General features: G+C 39.7%; 1 protein-coding gene across 1 annotated transcript in view; it reads right to left on the reverse strand.

Moving 5' to 3' along the window:
• ACSF2 (acyl-CoA synthetase family member 2) overlaps positions 1-21,955 on the reverse strand; it is a 42,727-nt gene that overhangs the window by 16,235 nt on the left and 4,537 nt on the right. The window contains exons 2-5 of the mRNA XM_044676265.1: positions 2,375-2,570; positions 1,471-1,599; positions 878-931; positions 78-196 (exon numbers count right to left, since the gene is read on the reverse strand). Coding sequence (XP_044532200.1) covers positions 78-196; positions 878-931; positions 1,471-1,599; positions 2,375-2,570 — 498 coding nt within the window. The remainder of the gene's footprint in view (positions 1-77; positions 197-877; positions 932-1,470; positions 1,600-2,374; positions 2,571-21,955) is intronic.

Below are 21,955 nucleotides of genomic sequence, written 5' to 3' on the forward strand. Positions count from 1 at the left end.
GGGCCAACAAGTCTTCCAGCCTCCACGTCCAACTCCCATTCCTTTACCATCCTTTCCATCTCCTATACCATACCCACCTCTTACTCCTTAATTCCCCTGGACTGCATGTTTCCAGCTCTGGGCAGATCAGCTTCATAATATTATAATAATTCTGCGTCTTGAACTTGTTAGGGAAGACAATGGCTTTGCAGTTCACCTAGGGAGGTAAAACCCCATATCCACATCATCCCAAGTCATAGGGAAATCCTAGGTCTACAGCCAGGGTTATCCAGTGACAGAGGGCATCCTTGAAGGGTGCTCTGTAGATATAAGTTCCTCACTACCCCCTTCCCCTACCATAAGCAATCTCTTCAACCTCTGTGCCCCCATCCAGCTGCTACCCAGACAAGTCTTACTCCTACCCTTCAGGGCTCCCCCAAGATGCTCAGTTATGCTTCTCACTTCCCAACTTTTCAGAAAAGCTCGTAGAATAAAGAGCATGAACGAATCTTAATGATCATTTATTCCAATCCCCTTATTTTGAAGAAGTAAGGGAAATAACTTGCCTAAGGTCTCCTAGAGAGTAAGCAGCAAAGATTCAAACTCTTTGACTTCTAGTCCTTTCTACTCCAAACTGTGGCTGCTTCCATGAGACTGGATTCCCCTCTCCTACTTTCTACTAACTAGCCTAAAAAGAGGGTACCTGCTACTCTTTCCAAATTACTCCATGAGATCTGAAGCATTATTGGACTTAAGCCACAACCTTGCCCCATGAGATACTGGTATCAGTTGAGATATGCAACCCCTCTGCATCAGAGGCAGGTCATAGTCAGAGCTCCTTCCTCTGTACTTATTCCTTTGCCCCTCCTCACTCCCATATTCCCCCAGTGGTTTGTACCTTTTTGAGAACAAACTCTAGTTCCTGGGCCTGGTAAGCAGGGTTCACAGATACCTGGCAAGAGGACAATCCAGAAATATTACCTATTGTACAAGGTACAGAGGCTACCTGGCCCCCAGCCTTCCCTAAGTGAAGACACAGATCACTTCCTGCTGTGCTTAGGAAGGGAGTTTTATCCCTTTATTTCCCTCCTGTGCCCCTAAAGGAAAAATCTGGATCTCCAAGATATGAACCCTTTTGTGTCAAAGTGACCAGACCTAGAACAAAGTTAGAGACCTGTGGCCACTGGCGAAGTCTCATCCCTAACAATGTAATGTTCGAGCTGGAAGAGATCTAAGAAAGCATCGTGTCCAACTTCCTCACTTTACAGAAGAAGAGGTTAAAGTCCAAAGAGAAGGGGACTGGGACTTGCAAAGCAAATTCATTTCAGATCTTGGATATAAATCCAGTTCTTCCAGATGAGTGCTCTCCCTAGGCTAAGCCAAACGTTGCTTTTGTTGGAGCTTTCCTGACCTTAGGGATTCTCCATTCTATCCTCCACCCTCCTCTTATCCTCTAGGACACTCAACCCGACTGTTCCCACCCATCCTCACCAGAATGATGCCAGCCTGAGCAGTGGCCAGTTGCATCAACACCCATTCATAGGAGTTAGGGCTCCACACGGCAAGTCGGTCCCCTGTGTTGATGCCAAGTTTCACAAGGCCCAAGGCAGTCACGTCCACCTGAAATAGAAGGTACCAGTTGATTTCAGAGACAGGGTGCATCCCTCCTTCCTCCACTCAAATTACCTGGCCCCTTTGCACTTCATCTTTAATGTTTAATGTTCCCTCAGGAACAGATTGGTTAAATATTTAACAACTATCCAGGAAGACAGCCTCTTTCTAGAAAAAGCAATGTACCCTATGACACACTTTAACTTGAATCTGCATTTCTTTTTTTTTTTTAATTTTTTATTGATTAAGAAAATTTTCCCATGGTTACATGATTCATGTTCTTTCTCTCCCTTTCTCTCACTCCCCACAAAGCCCATGAACAATTCCACTGGGTTTTACATGTGTCATTGATCAAAACCTATTTCCATACTATTGATAATCGCACTAGGATGATCGCTTAGAGTCTACATCCCCAATGATATCCCTATCAACCCATGTGATCAAGCAGTTGTTTTTCTTCTGTTTCTGCTCCCTTGAATCTGCATTTCTAAAATATTTTCTATCACTGTTGTGTAAATTTAGATGATCAGCAATAAATCAAACCTTGATCTGTAGCATTTACTAAATTCAGAAGCTCACACAGAAAAATGTAATAATTGAGTTTAAACTAACTAGTACACGTCTGCCTCCCTTTCCCCACTTCCCCATGGCCCTGAATGGAGGGAGAGCACTTTAAATTACAAGCAGTGGAAGAACTTGGTATCCATTCCAACCCCTTTCCCTACTATCTGATCCCAAGGACTAGTCCTGGGCTGAGGTTCAAAGATCCTGGGCCAGAGCCTACCTCCTGCTTAAGCTGAGCAAATGTTTTCCGGATGTTCTGTGGTACAGAAACCAGGGCTTCTCGGTCTGGAAACTTCTTGACAGTGTCATTAAAGCACTCTCCCACCGTCTTACAGACAAGCTCAATGTCTGTGGGCCCCTGAGTATGGCTGAGTTTGCCCTCAGATGATGAGCTGTAGCTTCTAATGTCTGCAGAACTTCAAAAAGAAAAGAGAAAATTTACTGGAATGAAAATCACCTTACAAAGGCCTTACAAAGGTTGCCTTACCCAGCTTCTTTAGCCAGCTTTCCTACTCCAAGATAGCCAGAGAATATTTTTTATGAAAACTCTTACCTTCTGTCTTAGTATCAGTTCTAAGACAGAAGAGTGGCAAGGGCTAGGGCAATCAGGGTTAAGTGACTTACTCAAGGTCACAAAGCTAGGAAGTATCTGAGATCAGACTTGAACCCAGGTCCTTCTGACTCCAGGCCTGACACTCTATCCACTGTGCTCCCTAGCTCTCCCACCAGAGCAGATTTAGTACTGCAAAGACCTCTAGGGGTAGGCCACCCTTTCCCCTACATCCCTCTGAGATTCATTCCCTTCCAGCCCACTTCCTGTTATAGCAGGAGGAAAGGATTCTTGTGATTTTCCTGATATCAGATCTGGAACAAGATGGGATGGGGACTAGGACAGAGACTAGTTTATATCTTTTTGTTAAACCTTTACCTTTTGTATTGGTTCCAAGGCAGAAAGAAAAGTAGTAAGGACTAGGCAATGGGGGTTAAGTGACTTGCCCAGGGTCATACCGCTAAGAAGTGTCTGAGGTCAGATTTGAACCTAGGACTTCCCTAGGCCTGGCTCTCAATACACTGAGCTACCCAACTGTCCTTGACTAGCTTATATCTTTAAGATACCCTCCCTTTCCTGACTCTTGGTCACAAGAAAAGCAATAACACCAAGTTGGGAAGGAGCAAAGTATCCTAGGCACAAAATGGGAAATGTAAAAAGAAAGAAACAATAACAAACAACAAACATTTTCCAAAGCAAGTAGCAACATAGTAATTGGGAAGTTATTCAAATTAGTTTAGGTGATAGAATATACCAGAGGCAGGAGAACTCTGACTCCCAAGTGAGATGAAATCTTAGCTCACTCAAAGAGAGGATGATCTTACTCTAGAAGACCACTTTTAGCAATCTTTGTGGGTACAGGTGCTGGGATCCAAAGGGCTTGGGGAGCCAGATTTCCTCACATGCCTATTGTTCTTGAGTTTTCTGTCAACCATTAAAATCTATATCTTCCCTTTCTTTGGCCCTGTCCTCTTCTTCTCCCTCTCCTTCTCCCTCTCCCCGCTTTTCCTTCTCCCCCCCTCAGCTTTTCTTTGCCACGGATTTTTCCAACCACCAGGAGTCATGTTCTCCCTCATCAAACACAATATGTAGCATCCCAAGCCTTCAGTGACCTGCCCAATGCCCTCTGGGTAGATCCTAAATTCACTGTCATTGATGTCCTACTAAAATATCCCTGAATTGGGGAATTGCTGACCAAATTGTGGCATATGACTGTGATGGAATACTATTGTGTTATAAGAAATGACAAGCAGGGTGGTTTCAGAAAAACCTGGGAAGATTTATATAAACTAATGCAAACTGAGCAGAAATAGAAGAACATTGTACGTAGTAATAGCAATATTGTAAAGATGATCAACTGTGAAAGGCTTAGCTACTCTGATCAAGACAATGATCTAAGACAGTTCCAAAGAACTGATGATGAAAGAATGCTATCCATCCACAGAGAGAGAACCGATGAACGCTGAGTGCAGATTAAAGCATACTTTTTCATTTTCTTCATTTTTCTTGTGTTTTCTTTTGCAACACAGCTAAAATGGGAAATGATTTGCATGACTTCACACATATAATTGATATCATATTGCTTGCCTTCTCAAAGAGATGGGGAGGGGGGATAGAAAGGGATAGAATTTGGAGCTTAATATTTTTTAAAATGGGGGAAAAAGGAACAAAGCCAAGATGGCAGAATAGAGGCAGCAGCCTAGTGGAATTCTCCTAACATTCTCCTCCAAACAACTTCAAAATAATGCCTCAATTCAAATTTTTGGAGAGTGGAGCCAATAGAAGGTTATAGATAACTTAGGATATCAATAAGAGAGGTCTCTGATACTTGGGTAAAGGCTGGCTCAAAGTTCAAAATTCTCTTTGCTGGCAAGAGAGCAACTGCCACTGATTGGCACCTCTATTGCCCATGCAAAGTTCCAGGACAGAAAGGAGTGCTTATGATCGGCCACAAGGGAGCAGGAGCCCTGGTCACAGTCCCGAAGCAGGGAGGTTCACTAGTACTTGCAGAAGCAGGGGACTAGGGGACCTGGTTATAGTTAAAGGGCCAAACACTAACACTAACAGCTGAAAGGGAGCAGAGGTCCTTCCTGAAACTTGGCACAGTGCCTCCCCACCTCCAGATGAGTAGAGCCCAACTTAACATAAAGCTCAAAGTCAAAAAATAGGCTAGAAAAAATGAACAAACAACAAAGAAATAATATGAACATAAAAAGCAACTGCAGTGGCAAAGAAGACCAAAACAATCTCTTTCTTTTTAAACCCATATCTTCCATCTTAGAATCAATGCTGTATATTGACTCTAAGGCAGAAGAGTGTTAAGGGCTAAGTAATAGGGATTAAGTGAGTTGCCCAGGGTCACAGAGCTGGGAAGTATCTGAAATCTGATTTGAACCCAGGACCACCCATCTCTAGGCCTGGCTCTCAATTCATTGAGCCATCCAGCTGCCCCACAAGACAATCTTAGAAGAAGACAAGGTAAAAACAGCTACTAAGTCTCAAGGGAAAAGAGTTGGACATGAGCAAATTGGTCATGAGCCCAGAAAACATTCCTGGAAGAGTTAGAGATGAGAGGTTGAGAAAATATTGGGAAAAGAAATTACAAGAAAATTATGAAAAGAAAATTAATAGCATGGTAAAAGAGGCACAAAAAATGCTGAAGAAGAGGCAGCTAGGTAGCTCAGTAGATAGAAATCACCTCTTGAAAGAGACCCTACATTGAAAACTTCCAGGAATATTATAGCCAAATTTCTCACCTGCAAGTCAAGGAGAAAATATGAAAAGTAGACAAAGAAACAAATCCACTATCATGGGCTCACAGTCAAGATCACACAAGATTAACAGCTTCCAAGTTAAAGGAGTAGAAGGTTTGGAATATGATGTTCCAGAAGGCAAAGGAATTAGACTTACAACCAAGAAAAACTTACCCAACAAAACTTAGTATATTCCTTAGGGGTGGGGGTGGTGGGGAATGGATATTTAATAAAATAGAAGATTTTCAAACATTTGTGATGAAAAGACCAGAGCTGAACTGAAAATCTGACATTCAAATACAAGATTCAAGAGGATCATAAAAAAGGTAAATGTGAAATAAAAATCATAAAAGACTAATGAAATTAAACTATTTACATTCCTATATAAGGGAAGATGACACAAATAATTAAAGCAGTTACAAAGAGTCTGCACTGACAGAAGACTGGATGAGTTGATTAAATTGAAGTAATATTTTAAAAATCAAGGAATGAGAAAAAGGAATGCACTGAGGGAAGGTAGAATAAGGAAAGTTGTCTCACATAAAAGAGGTGTATAAGGAAGAACTTTTAAAGTGGATGAGAAAATAGGGGGAGGGATGGCAGGCAATGCTTAAACCCTATTCTCACCAGAATTGATTCAAAGAGGGAAGAATATATATACTCAGTTGAATATAGAAGTCCATCTTATTCAACAAGGAAATAGGAGGGGAAGGGAATAAAAGCAGGGGTTGGGGATTGATAAAAGGGAAAGTAGATTAAGGAAGATGGCTGTCAGAAACAAAATGTACTCTTTTTCCATTTTTTTTCTCCCAGTAATAGTTTATTTTTTCTCTCCCAATTACATGTAGAAGCAATTTTTAACATTCATTTTCTTACATTTTGAGTTCCAATTTCTTTCCCTTCTTTCTTTTTCTCTCTCCCCTCCCTGAGAGGATAAGCAATTTGATATAGGTTATACATGTGCTATCATGTAATACATATTTCCATATTCATCATGTTGTGCAAGACGTATCATTAAAAAACAAAAGACTAGTGAAAAATGGTATGCTTTGATTTGCATTCAGATTCCATCAGTTCTTTCTCTCATGGTAGATAGCATTTTTCATCATGAGAACTTTGGAGTTGTCTCAGATGGTTATATTGCTGATAATAGCTAAGTCATTCATAGTTGATCATTATACAATATAGATTGTTGTTTATATTACTGTGTCAATGTTCTCCTGATTCTTCTCATTTCACTTTTCATCAGTTCATATAAGTCTTTCCAGGTTTTTCTGAATTCATCCTGTTCATGATTTCTTATAGCACAATAGCATTCCCTTAAAATCATATACCACAAATGTTCAATCATTCCATAGTTGATAGACATCTCAATTTCCAATTTTTTGCCACTACTAAAAGAGCGCTATAAATATTTTTGTACTAGTAGATATTTTTGCCTCTTTTTAAAAACCTTTTTGGGATACAAAACTACTAGTGGTATTGCTAGATCAAAGGGTATGCATAGTTTTCTAGCCCTTTGGGCATGGTTCCAAATTGTTCTCCAGAATGATTAAATCAGTTCATCACTCCATCAATCATGCATTAGTGTTCCAATTTTCCCATATTCCCTCCAAAATTTGTCATTTTATTTTTCTGTCATAGCCAATCTGATAGATATGAGATGATATCTCAAAGTTGTTTCAACTTGAATTTCTCTAGTCAACTGTGATTTGGAGCATTTTTTTCATCTGACTACAGACAGCTTTGATTTTTTCATCTGAAAACTACTTGTTCATATCATTTCATCACTTATCAACTGGGGAGTGACTTGTATTCTTATAAATTTCACTCAGTTCTCTATATATTTGAGAAATTAGGCCTTTATCACAGACACTTTCTATAAAGATTCCCCCCCCACCAGTTTTCTTTTTATTTATTTTTCCTTTTCCTGGTTGCTTTTATTTTGTTTGTGTAAAACTTTTAAAAATTTGGTTTAATCATTTTTAATATCCTGTAGTGTTCTCTTTCTCTTGTTTGATCATATTCAAACTATTCCATACTCCCCTAACATACTTAAGTTATCACCCTTTATATCTAAATCATGTATCCATTTCGACTTTATCTTAGTATGTGGTGTCAGATATTGCTAAGAAGCAAAACAAATTTTTAGAGAAGGAAAGAAAGAGAAGGATAAGAAAATAGGATAGAGGGAAATACAGAATAATTATAATTGTGAATCTGAATGAGATGAGCTCATTTGTGAAATGGAAGCAGTTAGACTACATTAGAAACTAGATTCCAGCAATAAGTTGTTTGTGAGAAACACACTTGAAACAGAAACACACACAAAATTAAAATAAGGGATTGGAGCAGAACCTAATATGCTTCAGCTGAAGTAAAAAAAAGAGAGAAGAAACAATCATAACCTTAAAAAAAGCAACAGTAAAAAAATAAAAATAAGCCTAATTAAAAGGAAACCACATGAGTTCAGGGCTCATTTGGGTTTACATGCTTGCTTTTGGACAAAGTCTGTCTTATCAGAGACTGATTGGCCACTAAACCAGAAGAACTCACCAAGTGGACCTTAAAAATAAAATGATCAGGGGAAGTCAGTACCTGTTCTACAGGATGACCTCTGCAGGCTGATCTTCATTTGTGCTTAATGGTGTTCAAAGACCTGTAATGGGGGCAATTTGGTGATTCAGTGTCTGGAAAGCCAGGCCCGGAGATAGGTACTGGGTTCAAATTTGACCTCAGATACTTCCTCACTGTGTGACCCTGGGGAAGTCACTTAACCCCAATTCCCCAGTCTTTAACACTCTTCTCTTTTGGAACCAATACTTAGTGTTGATTCTAAGGCAGAAGGTAAGATTTTTTTTTTTTTTTTTTACAAAAAGCTCCATCATACACACATCTTGTAAATATGACCTCCCACCGCAGAACCTTTCCCATATTTCCATATATGGAGTGTGACATGCTCTCCTCCCTCTCTACTTTTGCCTTTGGAACCCCTAGTTCCTTTCAAAACTCATCTCAAGTAGGTTTTAGTGCCTCCCTTTTTCGGTATGTTTTTTTTTTTTAATTTTAAACCCTTAACTTTTGTGTATTGACTTATAGGTGGAGGATTGGTAAGGGTAGGCAATGGGGGTCAAGTGACTTGCCCAGGGTCACACAGCTGGGAAGTGTCTGAGGCCGGATTTGAACCTAGGACCTCCTGTCTCTAGGCCTGGCTCTCAATCCACTGAGCTACCCAGCTGCCCCTTTCGGTATGTTTTTAATAAAATATGTCCTTTAATTATCCCCCAGTAGGCTGTAAGCTCCTTGGGGGCAGAGATTGTCTTAAGTTTTGTATTTACTGTATCCCCAGCACTGATGCCTACATAGTCAGTATTTCTTATAAACCCTTATCTTCTGTCCTAGCAATAACTCTAAGACAGAAGGGCAAGGGTAAGGGAAACAGGGTTAAGTGATTTGCCCAGTTACACAGCTAAGAATCATATGAGGTCAAATTTGAACACAGGACCTCCCAACTCTAAGCATGGTGTTCTATTCACTATGCCACCTAGCTGCCCTCTTCAGTTGCTAATTGACTGACTGGCAGTATCTTTGGTCTCCAAAGTCATGGACCCTGCTTACTTAGACCTAAATTATGTGCCTGAATCCTACTGCTTTCACGGAGTTCTCTGGATCCAACAACCTCTCACATGCTCATCTCTGACATCTCACAGATCTGTGATAATCATCTATGACCCTAGTGGCAAACCCATGGTATGCATGCACCTGTAGCCTCCTGGCTTGGCCAGCTGGGAGCCTGGCCCCACCCCTGAACGCAGAGAGTGAGGCATTCTAGCCTCTCTCTCCACCACTGCAGGGGCTGAGCACAGCTGAGATCCACTCAGCCCCAGGTGTGACTGTGTCCCTCTACCCCACCCACTAGACTCCCCTAGTCAGCAGCTTGGCCATGCCCCTCCAGCCCCAGGAACCCAGCAGTAGCAGCGCCAACACCCCTCAGGCCCTGGGAGCCAAGGGGTGTAGCTGGCCCAGGGCTGGTCGCCTGCTCCCCCCCACCAAATATGAGGGAAGGGTATGGGGTACTGGAACCTTCACTTAGTAGATTGAAAAGCAGGACCAGAGACAGGAAATCCTGGGTTCACTTTTGACCTCAGGCACTTCCTAGTTCTGTGTGACCCTGAGCAAGTCACTTAACTCCTATTGCCTGATCTTTACCACTCTTCTGTCTTGGAACCAATACACAGTGTTGATTCTAAGATGGAAGGTGAGGGTTTGAGGGTGGAAAAAAAAAAAGAATACAATAGTCGTACCATAGTACACAGATCTAGCCTATGAATGAATCCAAAAAGACTTAGAATAGGCCAAACAGGGTTTTAACCTAATCAAAATAATTGATTTTTAACTCATGGTTTAATACCAATCAACCTTATAATAGCAATCAACCTTAACCTAATTAGAGCCTTCACCCTAGCCCTGATAGGAGTCCTTATCTACCTCTCCTACCTAATATCTACTCCAGTATGATTAGAGGGTATAATATTATCTCTATTGATCCTTATAGCTCTCCTAATTTCCCACTTCTACATATTCTCCACCTCTGTAGTAATACTCATCCTTCTAGTATTCCCCGCCTGCAAAGCAAGAGTGGGACTAGTCCTACTGGTAACCATTTCCAACACCCACAGAAATGACCACATTCAAAACAACTTTCCACAAAGCTAGGAATTCTAATCCCAATTTCCATGTTAATTCTACTAATCTGATACTCTAAAAAACCCGTATGAATTATTAATTAACCTCACAATCCACAGCCTCTTAATTAGTATCATCAGCCTTTCACTGTTGTATCACAAAATAGATATAGGCTATAATGTTAACAGTTTCTTCTCCATAGACTATCAAGCCCCTTATTAATCTTATCTTGCTGGCTCCTTCCTCTAATAATAATAGCAAGCCCAAATCACCTAATTAAAGAATCCTTGGTACAAAAAAAATACCTAACTCTACTAACTGTTCTTCAACTATCACTAATCATGGCATTGGCCTCTTCCAAATTCATCGTATTTTATATTCTATTTGAAACAACACTTATCTCAATCCTTATTGTTATCACCCAATGAGGTAATCAGAATGAATGTCTAAATGATGCTTCCTATTTTATATTCTTGTAGGATCACTCCTACTCTTAGCAGCTTCATTTAACCTAAACAATGACCTAGGACAGTAATGGTGAACCTTTTAGAGAGTGAGTGCCCAAATTGTAAGCCTCATGCCACATGTGAGCCCCTCCCCCCACCTTGCCCCAGACAGGGGAGGGAGGAAGCATTGGGCTGCTGGGCAGAGGGGTGGGGGATGAGAGAAATGTCCTCAGCCTGGGTAGAGAGGGGGAAGGGAGCAGCCATCTCTAGCACGCTCCAGCACATGTGCCATAGGTTCACCAACATGGACTTAGGATCTCTTCACATCCTAATAATTTATAACAGACCCTCTAAATCCCTCAATATCAAATACTACCTTATGATATGCACATATAACTGCTTTTATGGCCAAAATACCTCTTTACAGCATTCACCTATGACTACCTAAAGCATACGTTGAAGCCCCAATCAAAGGTTCAGTAGTATTAGCTACCATCCTACCATGGCTAGCATACTTAAAGTTCACAATTTTTCACTCATCAATTTAAAGTTTGAAGGGATCATAAAGCCAAAAGCACGTTGGTAAATATTTCATCACTCCTTCTTGGAGTGTGTGTGGGGGCACAGAAATAAATATAAAACATACTTTTAAGTTTAATCTACATTGTTAATATTTTCTCCATCATTTTCTTAAGTCCAGAAAATCAACAAAACCAATAATTTAAGCCCTGATTTGTATGTTTGTCAGTTTCCAAGGTAAAAATGCTTACACTGAAAATTTTTAGCTGGTTCCAGGACATCCTGTACTTTAGCTCATCTGAATCCCCCTCATGTTACAAATAGGGAAACTGAGACATCAGACGCAGGATTTGATCCCAATTCCTTTAATTCCAGAGCCAGTATCCTTTGTTTGCAGTGCTACACCCCTTGGCTAATTCCTTGGGCTCAACCATCAGTTGCCAACCTTGCTTGCTTGTCTCTTTCCATGACATTTTCTTGATTGTGTTCCATTCAGAGTTCCTCATGCTTTTAGGACTTTTGGATTCAACCTCCCACCTCCAACTTGTTTCAAATCACTGCCCTTGGAAATACTTAGTTTCAACCTCAATGTGTCAGAGGTTTTGTTTCAGACTTTTCCTCCTTCAATTTTGTTTATGACTTTTTATCTGGCCCTTTGGAACAGTTGCTGCTCTACATTTCTATTTTGAGCCTCAGCCAGGTTTTCTCCACCTACATGGCCCTAGCTTTGATCATCCCAGCTTTTGTGCTTCCTCTCCTCCTCCCTTAACCCCAAGTGTTTTTCCACAAGGTCAGATCATTTCTAATCTGTTGATACTAATCTGCCTACACTCCATCTTCCCTGATTGACTTTTTGGTTACTTTTCTACCTTTTGGCTCAGACAAGGATGAAGCAAGCACCTTTCTGACATTTGGGGGACTTCCAAGTGGCAGGCCCAGAGGGATGTATACCTGCAAGAGTTAGGCTGGGCTCCAGAAAAATTGGCTAAGTTTCTTGGAGTTTTGAGAGACCTTATATAAAGTACACAAAGGGCTCCAAAATAACACTGAATCATCCACTCTGCCTTCCAACAGCACAGTAATCGCCAAGATCTAGATACTTGTCCAATAGAGGAATGCCCAAGGGTTCAAGGAGGAGGAGGAGGAAGAGGAAGAAGAAGAAACATTTATATACCACTTTAAAGTTTAAAAAGAAGGTGCTTTATATACATTATTGTACTGCATATGTATTAAGAGGATTTCATTTTTCTTTCTTTTATGAAGATTAAGGAGAGCAGTAGGAGGGGGGAGAGATAAATGCTCAAAATAGTTGGATGGGTAGATTTTTTTAAAGCAATACTTCAGTGATTATTATGCCCATTTTATAGATGAGGGAAGTAAGTCTTAGAGAACTTTTTAAAAAAGGAAATCAGATTTTTGATCTAGAAGGGGCCTCTTATTTAACCTGCCCCCCTATTTTTTAGGGATGAGGAAACTGACGTGCAGGCAGATTAAGTGACTGGTTCAGAGTCAATGGTAAGAAGAAATGGTAAAACTCAAAGGTCACAGAGTTGGTTCATGTTAGACAAAGCCTTAACTCATCCTGCTCTTCTGTTTACAATTTCAAGTGCTCTTTTCCATTTATGAACTTTAAGCCCAAGCGAATCCTTTGAGCCCTTGAAATGTTCACCTTTTAGGGAGAGGCCAAATCTGATAATCTGATAAATCACTCCCTTTATCTTTTATTGGAAAAAATATAAATTTATGATCAAGTCCTGAATTCAAATTCCAGTTTGCCTGTATACTAAGGGACTTTGAGTAAGTTACTTAATAATCTTTCTGTGCTTTAGGATCTTCATCTGTAAAATGAGGAACTAGATTTAATCATCTCTAAGATCCCTTCCAAGGCTGCGAGGTGACTCAGTAGATAGAAAGCCAGGGCTAGAATCATGAAAACCCATCATCCTGAGTTGAAATCCAGCCTCAGGCACTTATTAGCTGTATGTCCTTGGCCAAATCACTTAACTCTGATTTGCCTCAGTTTTTTCAACTATAAAATGAGCTGGAGAAGGAAATGGCAAACCACTCCAATATCTTTGTCAAGAAAACCCCAAACTGATCAAGGAAGAGTTGGACATGACTGAACAACAACAAAAGTCCCTTCTAGCTCTAGCTCCCATAACCCTATGATTCTTTATTGATGGAAAATATTCACCCAGAGTCCAATTCATTGATCAATGTGAAAGGTTCCCTTGAAGACAAGAGTTCATAATGGGGGTCTATGAATTAAAAAAAAAAAACAAACTATTTCAATATAATTGGTTTCTTTTGAAATTTTATGATTTTATTTTATGCATTTAAAAACATTATTCTGAGAATGGTTCTATAGACTTCACCAGACTGCCACAAAGTGTCCAGTACAAAATAAGTTAAGAACCTCTGGGGTAGAATTTCGAGAATTTTAATACTTTCTCTTCAGTCTATTTGAAATTGTCATCTACCAGATTTATCAAAGAGAAGGAAAGGCAAAACCATACTAAACCAAACAAAGCAGTGGTGGAATAGTCTACATCCTTCAGGACCCTAAGCCAACTTTTGATTTAGAATTCAGGTGTCCTGGATAAACCGGTCCCAAGATAACTGGCTGGGTTTATCAGCAGTGAATTAAGGAAGGGAGGTTAACTGGGGATGATTGCCTGTAGCCTACCCACATTCATCTAGCAATGTGCTCCCAAAGTCCTCTAGTAAACATAACAATTGATACAGAGTATTCCATGCAGGTTGGGAAGCACTGGTTGTAGTAACCAAGGAATAGTGCTAATTATAGATAAGCCTAAATTGAACCCACTTCCCAGCAGTCTTTACATCCACAGATAGACTTTTTGGCAGCCTACCCATTCATCACGATTGAGATAATTTCCCAACAAGCCTGGGGCTCAGGGAATTTTATGATCTTCATGCTTGTTCAACAAAACTAAGTGTTCTTGGAACTTAACATTTCTCTCCTGTTAGTTAAGGTCAAGGACAGTTGATCCATTTATTTGGACAAGTATTCCAGGAGGCCAAGTCCATCATCATTGTTCCTTAGTGGTTTGGGGGAGTTCTTTGTGGTTCACATAATTGTAAGTTACCTACTAAATCCTCTGAGTTTGTGGATGATGTGGTGATTACATCAAGACCCTGACCACATTAAAGACCCTACAAAATAAGATAGGTAGGGGGCAGCTAAAGTGGTTCAGAGGATTGAGAGTCAGGCCTAGAGATGGGAGGTCCTGGGTTCAAATTTGACCTCAGATATTTCCTAGTTGTATGACCCTGGGCAAGTCACTCAACTCCCATTGCCCAGCCCTTACTGCTCTTCTGCCTTGGAACCAATACACAATATTGATTCTAAGATGGAAGGTGAGGACTTAAAAAAATTGGTCCTCTTTAAGTCCTAAAGACAAATAGTAACATTAGAAGACAAGCTCCTTCCTAGAAGGCAAACACTGTCTCTCTTTTTATAATTGTCTTTAGGACTTAGCAGAGTATCTGGCAAATGAAAAAGTCTTTTATAAGTACTTTTACATTCATCCATTCCTTCCTTTGGGCTGTAAACCCAGAATTTCCTCTACAACACCACAATATACTAGATCTTCAGCTTGCCACAGATTTGAGATAAACAAAATAAAAGAATAGAGATATAAAGAGATATAAAGAGATATAAAAGAATAAAGATGAATTAGATTTACATTAGACACAATGTAGACGCCTCTGGCAAGTGAATGGAGGACACAGTTTTTAATTCCAGCCCTAACTTGGGTTCTTTAGTCCTTTTGGGTTCCTAAAGGTACAATTCAGCTCTAAACTTATGGTATGACTGTAAATGAAGTGTCCCTCATGCTAACATTAATGAATGAGACTAACAAGTTACTCTCTGTCCTGATATCTTTAAGTGGGTAAGAACGCCTCTTTCATTTAGTTACAGAATCAAAGCTATAACACATGTATCCATGACACCTCTATAAAATCAATCAAAGGAATCATCTATGTGGGAATAATCTAGTTAGATCAAGATGAAAAGGCATGAAGTGCTTAGAGCCAATGGATGAAGTCAACTCACAAAGCGTATTAAGGCCGATTGAAAGAATTAGGCACACTTCTGGGTCTATGTCGATCAAAGAAAGAGGCTGCAGTAGTAACATTCAACTAGCTACTTTGAGAGATAAGTGTTGGAAGAACAGATGGAGGTGCTGGCCCCTTATGCCTATAATAAGGGGGCAGCAAGGATAGAGGGAATATTATACTGCCCTTCCCTCTCCACCAGTAACAAACAATACATCCTAAAAGAGCATCCTCTCATTCAGCAGAGAGAAGACAAACAAGATATAACAAAACTTAAAAAAAACAAAAAGGCAGGGGGCAGCTGGGTAGCTCAGTGGATTGAGAGCCAGGCCTAGAGACAGGAGATCCTAGGTTCAAATCTGGCCTCAGATACTTCCCAGCTGTGTGACCCTGGGCAAGTCACTTGACCCCCATTGCCTACCCTTACGACTCTTCTGCCTCGGAGCCAATACACAGTATTGATTCCAAGATGGAAGGTAAAGGTTTAACAAAAAAAAAAAAAAAAAAAAAAAAAAGGCAGCTTCAGGGAGCATTTCCTATTCAAGGTGAACAGAAAGTAGTCTCAAGAATGGCACATATACTTGGAGCCCAAGGAAAAATAACACACACCTGAGGAGAACTTCATGAAGGCTCAAGGAAGGGAGAAAAGAACTTCCATCCAAATAGGATTTCTGAAGTAACTCTTTGGCATGTGATCTCTAAACTTGAGTCTACTTTCTGCTGGACGTGCGGTAGAATGTACCCTAGACTTTTGGGGGAATATTTCTGTAGGAACTCTTCTTACTATGCCATCTTAATAAATCCCCCCCTTTTAAAAAAAGATTTAACATTGAATACAAAATTGATAATCAATTGAGATTGAACCAGTGAGGCCTCATGAATGACTGTGTTAGAAAACCCATAACTCTAAGAGGAACAGCCAGTAGCCATCTGGAAACTGAATCCAGAGCCTGGGCCATATAATGACTTCAAAGGCTCTGGATCAGTCTGGAAATTCTCTGTGTAATGGCAACAGACATACACATCTCACTAAACTCTCTGGGCATTGCCCATTTAGAACTTAGCATAATGGTTCCCCCGAGTCATCTAGAAAACTTCAAATAAGGGGAGTAAGTAATAAATTTCAGAATTTCTGAGACACAATGGTTATTAAAATACAAGCACGTTTTGGAACAGTTATCTCTATAATCTACTTACAGGTATTGCCTTATTTGCTGACAATGCCAGGTGAATAGCTATTAAGGAATTGTTATATTTTTAAATTATAACAACTGACATTAATATGGCATTCATAGATATGCAGAATGGGCTTTCGTATATAATATTAGCTAGCATTTATATAACACTTTAAGTCTTGCGAAGCACTTTACATCTCATTTGATCCTTGCAACCCTGGAAGATAGGTGCTATTATTATCATCTCCATTTAAGGAGGAAACCAAGGGAGACAGAGGTTAAATGAATTGCTTAGGGTCACACAGCCAATAAGTGGCTGAGGCTGGGTTTGAATTCGGGTCTATCCTTTCTCCAGGATCACTGTTCTAGCCATGACACCACTCAGCAGCCTCTTCTCAGAGGTCAAGAAAGGTGAAATAATGTGTGAATAGTCAGATCAGTATTGAATGTCTAGACCAGAACTTAAACTCAACTTTGGCAAATTCCTAGTGCATTTTCCCATTACATAGTAGATGTATCCCTTCCACATCTTGACTTTGCCCTTTGCAGTTTTACTATACTTTGGGTTGGCATAAAAAATCAAATGGGAATTTTTTGAATTCTGCAGAAGCTGCAGATGACACATGAAGGCCAGCAGAAAACACAGAAAAGGTTTGGAAACTCATTTTTATTTAACACTGACCTACATATAGCCTAAGACCAAATAACTCAACCAGAACTTTACAATAAAATAATGTAAACAACTCATAGAAGAAAAAGAAAAAAATCAGACTTCTCTGGTATGGGGGGCGGGCCAAAAATTTTATGCAGAATTTCCAGATTCCAGGGGTGCCACAAACCCTGTGATGTGGGCAAGATACCCATATTACCTTTCCTAAAAGCTATGGATATTTAAGCCACACTCTTAACCTTGTGAGGCTCATATCCTCCTAAATGTCCCTCAGTGGCACCAGTAGAGACAAAATCTTCAGTGAGATGGATAATTGCCTATCCTATTTTGGTAGTATTTATAAGGTTGTGACAAAAGATCCAGAGTGATACATAGAGACAAAAAGAAATTCATCCTTGTGGTTATCTCTAAGGAAGATTGTAGCCCAGGTATAAGTCAGGTGGGAGTGGCTTGTTTGCTAAAGAGAGCTGCCAGAGACTCCTGTGAGAAAAATCAGGGACAAGAAGGACCGGTGAGGCACTTTTAGTACCTTTAGGGAGGAAGAGAGGGAGGGAGGGAGGGAGGGAGGGAGGGATGTAGGAAGGGGAGGGAGGAAGGAAGGAAGATGAGAGAAAGGAGAGAGACAAAAGAAGGAAGGAAGGATGGGAGGGAGGGAGAGATGGAGAGAAGGAAAGAAAGAAGGAAGGAGGGAAGAAGAAAGGGAGGGAAAAAGGGAGGAAGGGAGGGAAGGAGAAAGAAAAAAAAAGAAAGGCCTCCCCTTACACACATATATTTATATATAAATATAGAGAATAATATTTCTGTGGTAGCAAAGAATTGTTAAACAAAGTAAAAGCCCATTGAATGGGGAATGGCTAAATGTCATCTATGAATTTAATATAAGAAATGATGAGCATGATGAATACAGAGAAGCATGGAAAGATGTATATGAATTGATACAATGTAAAGTAAAACAAGCAGAAGTGTATCAGGCCAAATCCTGATGGGGGTGGGGGGAATCACAATGAATCATTTTTCAAGCAAAGATTAAGACAGAGAGTTCTTCAGACCATGGGCAAGGATATCTGGCCAATAATGGCCCACAGAAGAGCATTCTAGCGCATGGAGAGGCAGAGAGCAGGGACCCAGTTTTGTGTGGTGTTCAGTCAGTCCAACTCTTCCGTGATCTCCCAGGACACAAATTTCAGATGATCTCCTTATTGACTTTCTCTGAGTGTTAAAATAAACATAAAAGACAGATAATGGTTGAATTATCTATAAACTGATCTTGCCTCTGTCCCAAGACTTAAGCCTCCATTGCTTAATTACTGAAATTAAAGAGGACAATCAAACTTAAAGAACCAGAGAACCACACTGTTACCCTAGCCTCTAGCTACTGCTTCTTTCCCAGGCTTTTGTGAACTCAAGAGACCTAGCTATTGCCCCTTCCCTTCCTAAAGACTATTTAATCACCCTCCCCCCTTTCTATAATTCAGTGGAATCCTAGTGCTATGGCTCTGTGTGGTTTCCCAGATTATAAATCTCCTTGCTCTGATTAAAGACCTATTATTATAATTACATTAGTAGTTCTATTGTTTTAATGTTGGCATATTTAAGGTCTCATTGCCATTCTTCTCCCTTCCAACTTTCCTCCAATTAGAAATTAGATTGCTTAATTTTACATCCTGAATTATATCCTGGCTAATTGTTTTTGTTATAATTAATTGATCATTGGGCATATTTGATTAATTGGTGTTTGATTATAATAATTTTCTTTACTTTTTATTTGGAATTTTTGGACTAAGGGGGAATCCAATGACACATAGTATTTAACTGCCTAGGCAATGTCACTTATAATCAAATTGTTCCTCAATTATTATCATATTTTCCACTACAGAACTGAGAGTTACAAAGAGAGGTTCCCGTTATGTCACATACTACCGTAGGGGTTTGAAGGCCTACCTGATTAATTTATTGAAAATGAAGTTAGATGGGGATCTTCTTTAGCAATATAAATACTCCATTGTGTTTTAGATATTATCTTGAGATTAAAAAAAATTAATCATTAACTCTTTGTAGTCTGTGGAAATCTTTAAGGATTCTGCCTTCAGAAGAAAAGGTGGCCATACATTGTAGCCTAATCCTTTAGATAATGTAATTTTCCAGAGTGCTTTTGTGCCAGGTATAGAACTTGGCCCTCCTGTTCTGCTTTGTGTATAGTCCCCTCCCCTGAGAATTCTCTTGGCATCCTACCTTGAGCCAGGTGCCTTTTAAGGTTGGCAAATGCTTCAACCTGAGAACTAGAAGAATCAGCAATGAAAGAGAGAGCCTCCCATTTAACTAGATTGGAAAAGTTTCAAATCAGTTTGCTTTTTGTTAGGAGGGTTACTGTAACTTCATAGCTGTTTATTTGGAGATTTGCAACAATTGTCCAGAGTACTTTTCAAAGTTTGTGGGGAAATTATCATGCCTTCACTATCTATGCAGAACTCCAGAATGTAATTATTTCTCAATCTAATGTTATTAGGTTACACGAGGATGAGCTTAGATTTTAGGAAAGGATCTTGAAGCCCGGGAATTTTAAAAACAGATATAGTTGTTAACAGAGCCCTATGGGGTAATATCTGTGAACTGCAGCTAGGGTTCTCTCTGAAGGTAAAAGCTTAGGGGACTATAGCTATGTCCCTCCTTCTCCTGTTAGGGCTGTTTTCTATAATCATGATGGGTGATGCAGTCACCCATAATTAATAGAATTAATTAATAGTTTAATTCTGAGATGCATAAGAACTAAAAACACAGGTACAAAGGACATTATAGTTATTCAAACAATCAAGTAGATGGGTACTGAGCTTGTCATCTGCCTGTTACTCCTTATGAGGTTCTGGAAAATACCTGAAATGTTATGGTAACAATTAGAGCGGTCTGTGAAAGTAAGTTATAAATCTATTTACTGAGATTAAACCAATTGTCATTAGAAAAGAATGATTTATGGTCTATCTCGTTACCTCAAAAAGACCTCTAGTTATTCTGATTTGTTATTTAATGTAGCATTAACTCTAATATACAGAAGATGCTGTGAAATTCGAACAAAACGCAAAAGAGTTCAAAAGGGATCTGAAATAAGGGTTGAAAGTAGGGGTCTATGTGGGTGAAATATCTAATCCATTTGAGCATTGTTAAAGGCAACTAAATTGATACAATACCCACAGTCACTTCACCCCCACCCTTTGACTCTTGGTTAAAATAAGCAGTTAAAAGAAGTTGAAATAAGAGTGAACTGGGGGCAGCTGGGTGGCTTGGTGGCTTGAGAGCCAGACCTAGAGATAAGAGGTCCTAGGTTCAAATCTGGCCTCAAACACTTCCTAGCTGTGTGACCCTGGGCAAGTCACTTCGCCCCCATTGCCTAGCCCTTACCACTCTTCTGCTTTGGAACCAATACATAATATTGATTCTAAGATGGAAGGTAAGGTTTTAAAAAGAGTGAATTTATCAGTGACAAAAAGGATATAGATCCTTAGCATATTATTCTCCTCAGGGGAAATGAGAATTTTGAATTTGTTTTGAAATTGGAAATTTTCATTTTAGTGGTCTTAGCATTCAGATATTGCAACGGTTATCTGATATGTGCTTGAACAAACATTTTAAGATTGTTTTATTTTATAATATGATATTCAACTAGAATTTTTATTTTATTTACTATCGATGTGTTATATTTGTTTCCTTTTATTCAATGGTGCTTTTTTTTCATTGCCAGGTGTATGAATTTTGTAAACTTGTGTTCTTTTTATAGTTTTCACACAAGGAAGCCATTCTGAGAGCCCACCAATTCCAGAGGAGATTTCTGGATGGTCCAGATCACTGTCATCTACCTCGTGATGGACATTAAACAAATTGCGGGAAATGGGTTACCCTTCTTTTGTAAGGTCTATCTGCCAAAGGAGATTGTTTAGCCTGACTCTTTGTCAGTGAGGAGACCATTATCTCTCTTCCCACAACTTTGCTTTGTTGAGCAAAACTCAAACTAAGGTGACTAACTTGGTCCCAGCACATCTGTCCCTTTAGCACCTCCTTTTGGTCAATGGTGAACCCCCTTGTCCTACAGGGGGGGAACATAGCATTATTTCCAGATCATCTCCTTAATGACTTTCCATGAGTATTAAAACAGAGAACACAAAAGATAGATAATGATTAAATTAACTATGAATTAGTCTTGCTTCTTTCCCAGGACTTAAGCTTCCTTTGCTTAAGTACTGAAATTAAAGAGGACAATCCATCCCTAAAGAATCAGAGGCCACTCCAAGTCTCCCTCTTTAGCAATTGCTTCTTGTCCTTCTTAGCAAGCTTTTGTGAACTCAAGAGCCCTAGCTATCACCCTCTCCCTTCTTAAGACTATTTAATCACCCCCTTTTCAACAGTTCAGTGGAATCCTAGTGTCTGTGTGGTTTCCCAGATTATAATTCCAGAGCTATAACTCTGTGTGGTTTCCAAGATTATAAATCTCCTTGCTCAATTAAAGACCTATTATTATTACTACTTTGATAGTCTAATATATATTTTTCAGATTGATATTTCACTTGGGGTTTTCTTGGCAAAGATACTGAAGTGATTTGTCATTTCTTTCTCTGGCTCATTTTACAGATGAGGAAACTGAGGCAAAGAGGATAAAGTGCTTAGGGTCATGCAGCTAGTAAGTTTCTGAGACTGACTTTGAACTCATGACTTCCTAATTCCAGGCCCAGTACTCTAACTACTGAGTCACCTAGCTGCCCAAGTTTTACATTAGGAGCAGGAAATATGCCAACTGGCATCTTATTATCTAGCTCTAGGTTACAGATCCAGAGACAACTGAGGATGGACCCTATGTCTAAAGGTAGCATTTGAAGGTAAAAATGGCTTACATTTTTACTATATATATGTGTGTGTGTATATATATATGTGTG

The sequence above is a fragment of the Gracilinanus agilis genome, chromosome 4, assembly GCF_016433145.1.
Source record: "Gracilinanus agilis isolate LMUSP501 chromosome 4, AgileGrace, whole genome shotgun sequence".
Lineage (NCBI taxonomy): Eukaryota > Metazoa > Chordata > Mammalia > Didelphimorphia > Didelphidae > Gracilinanus > Gracilinanus agilis.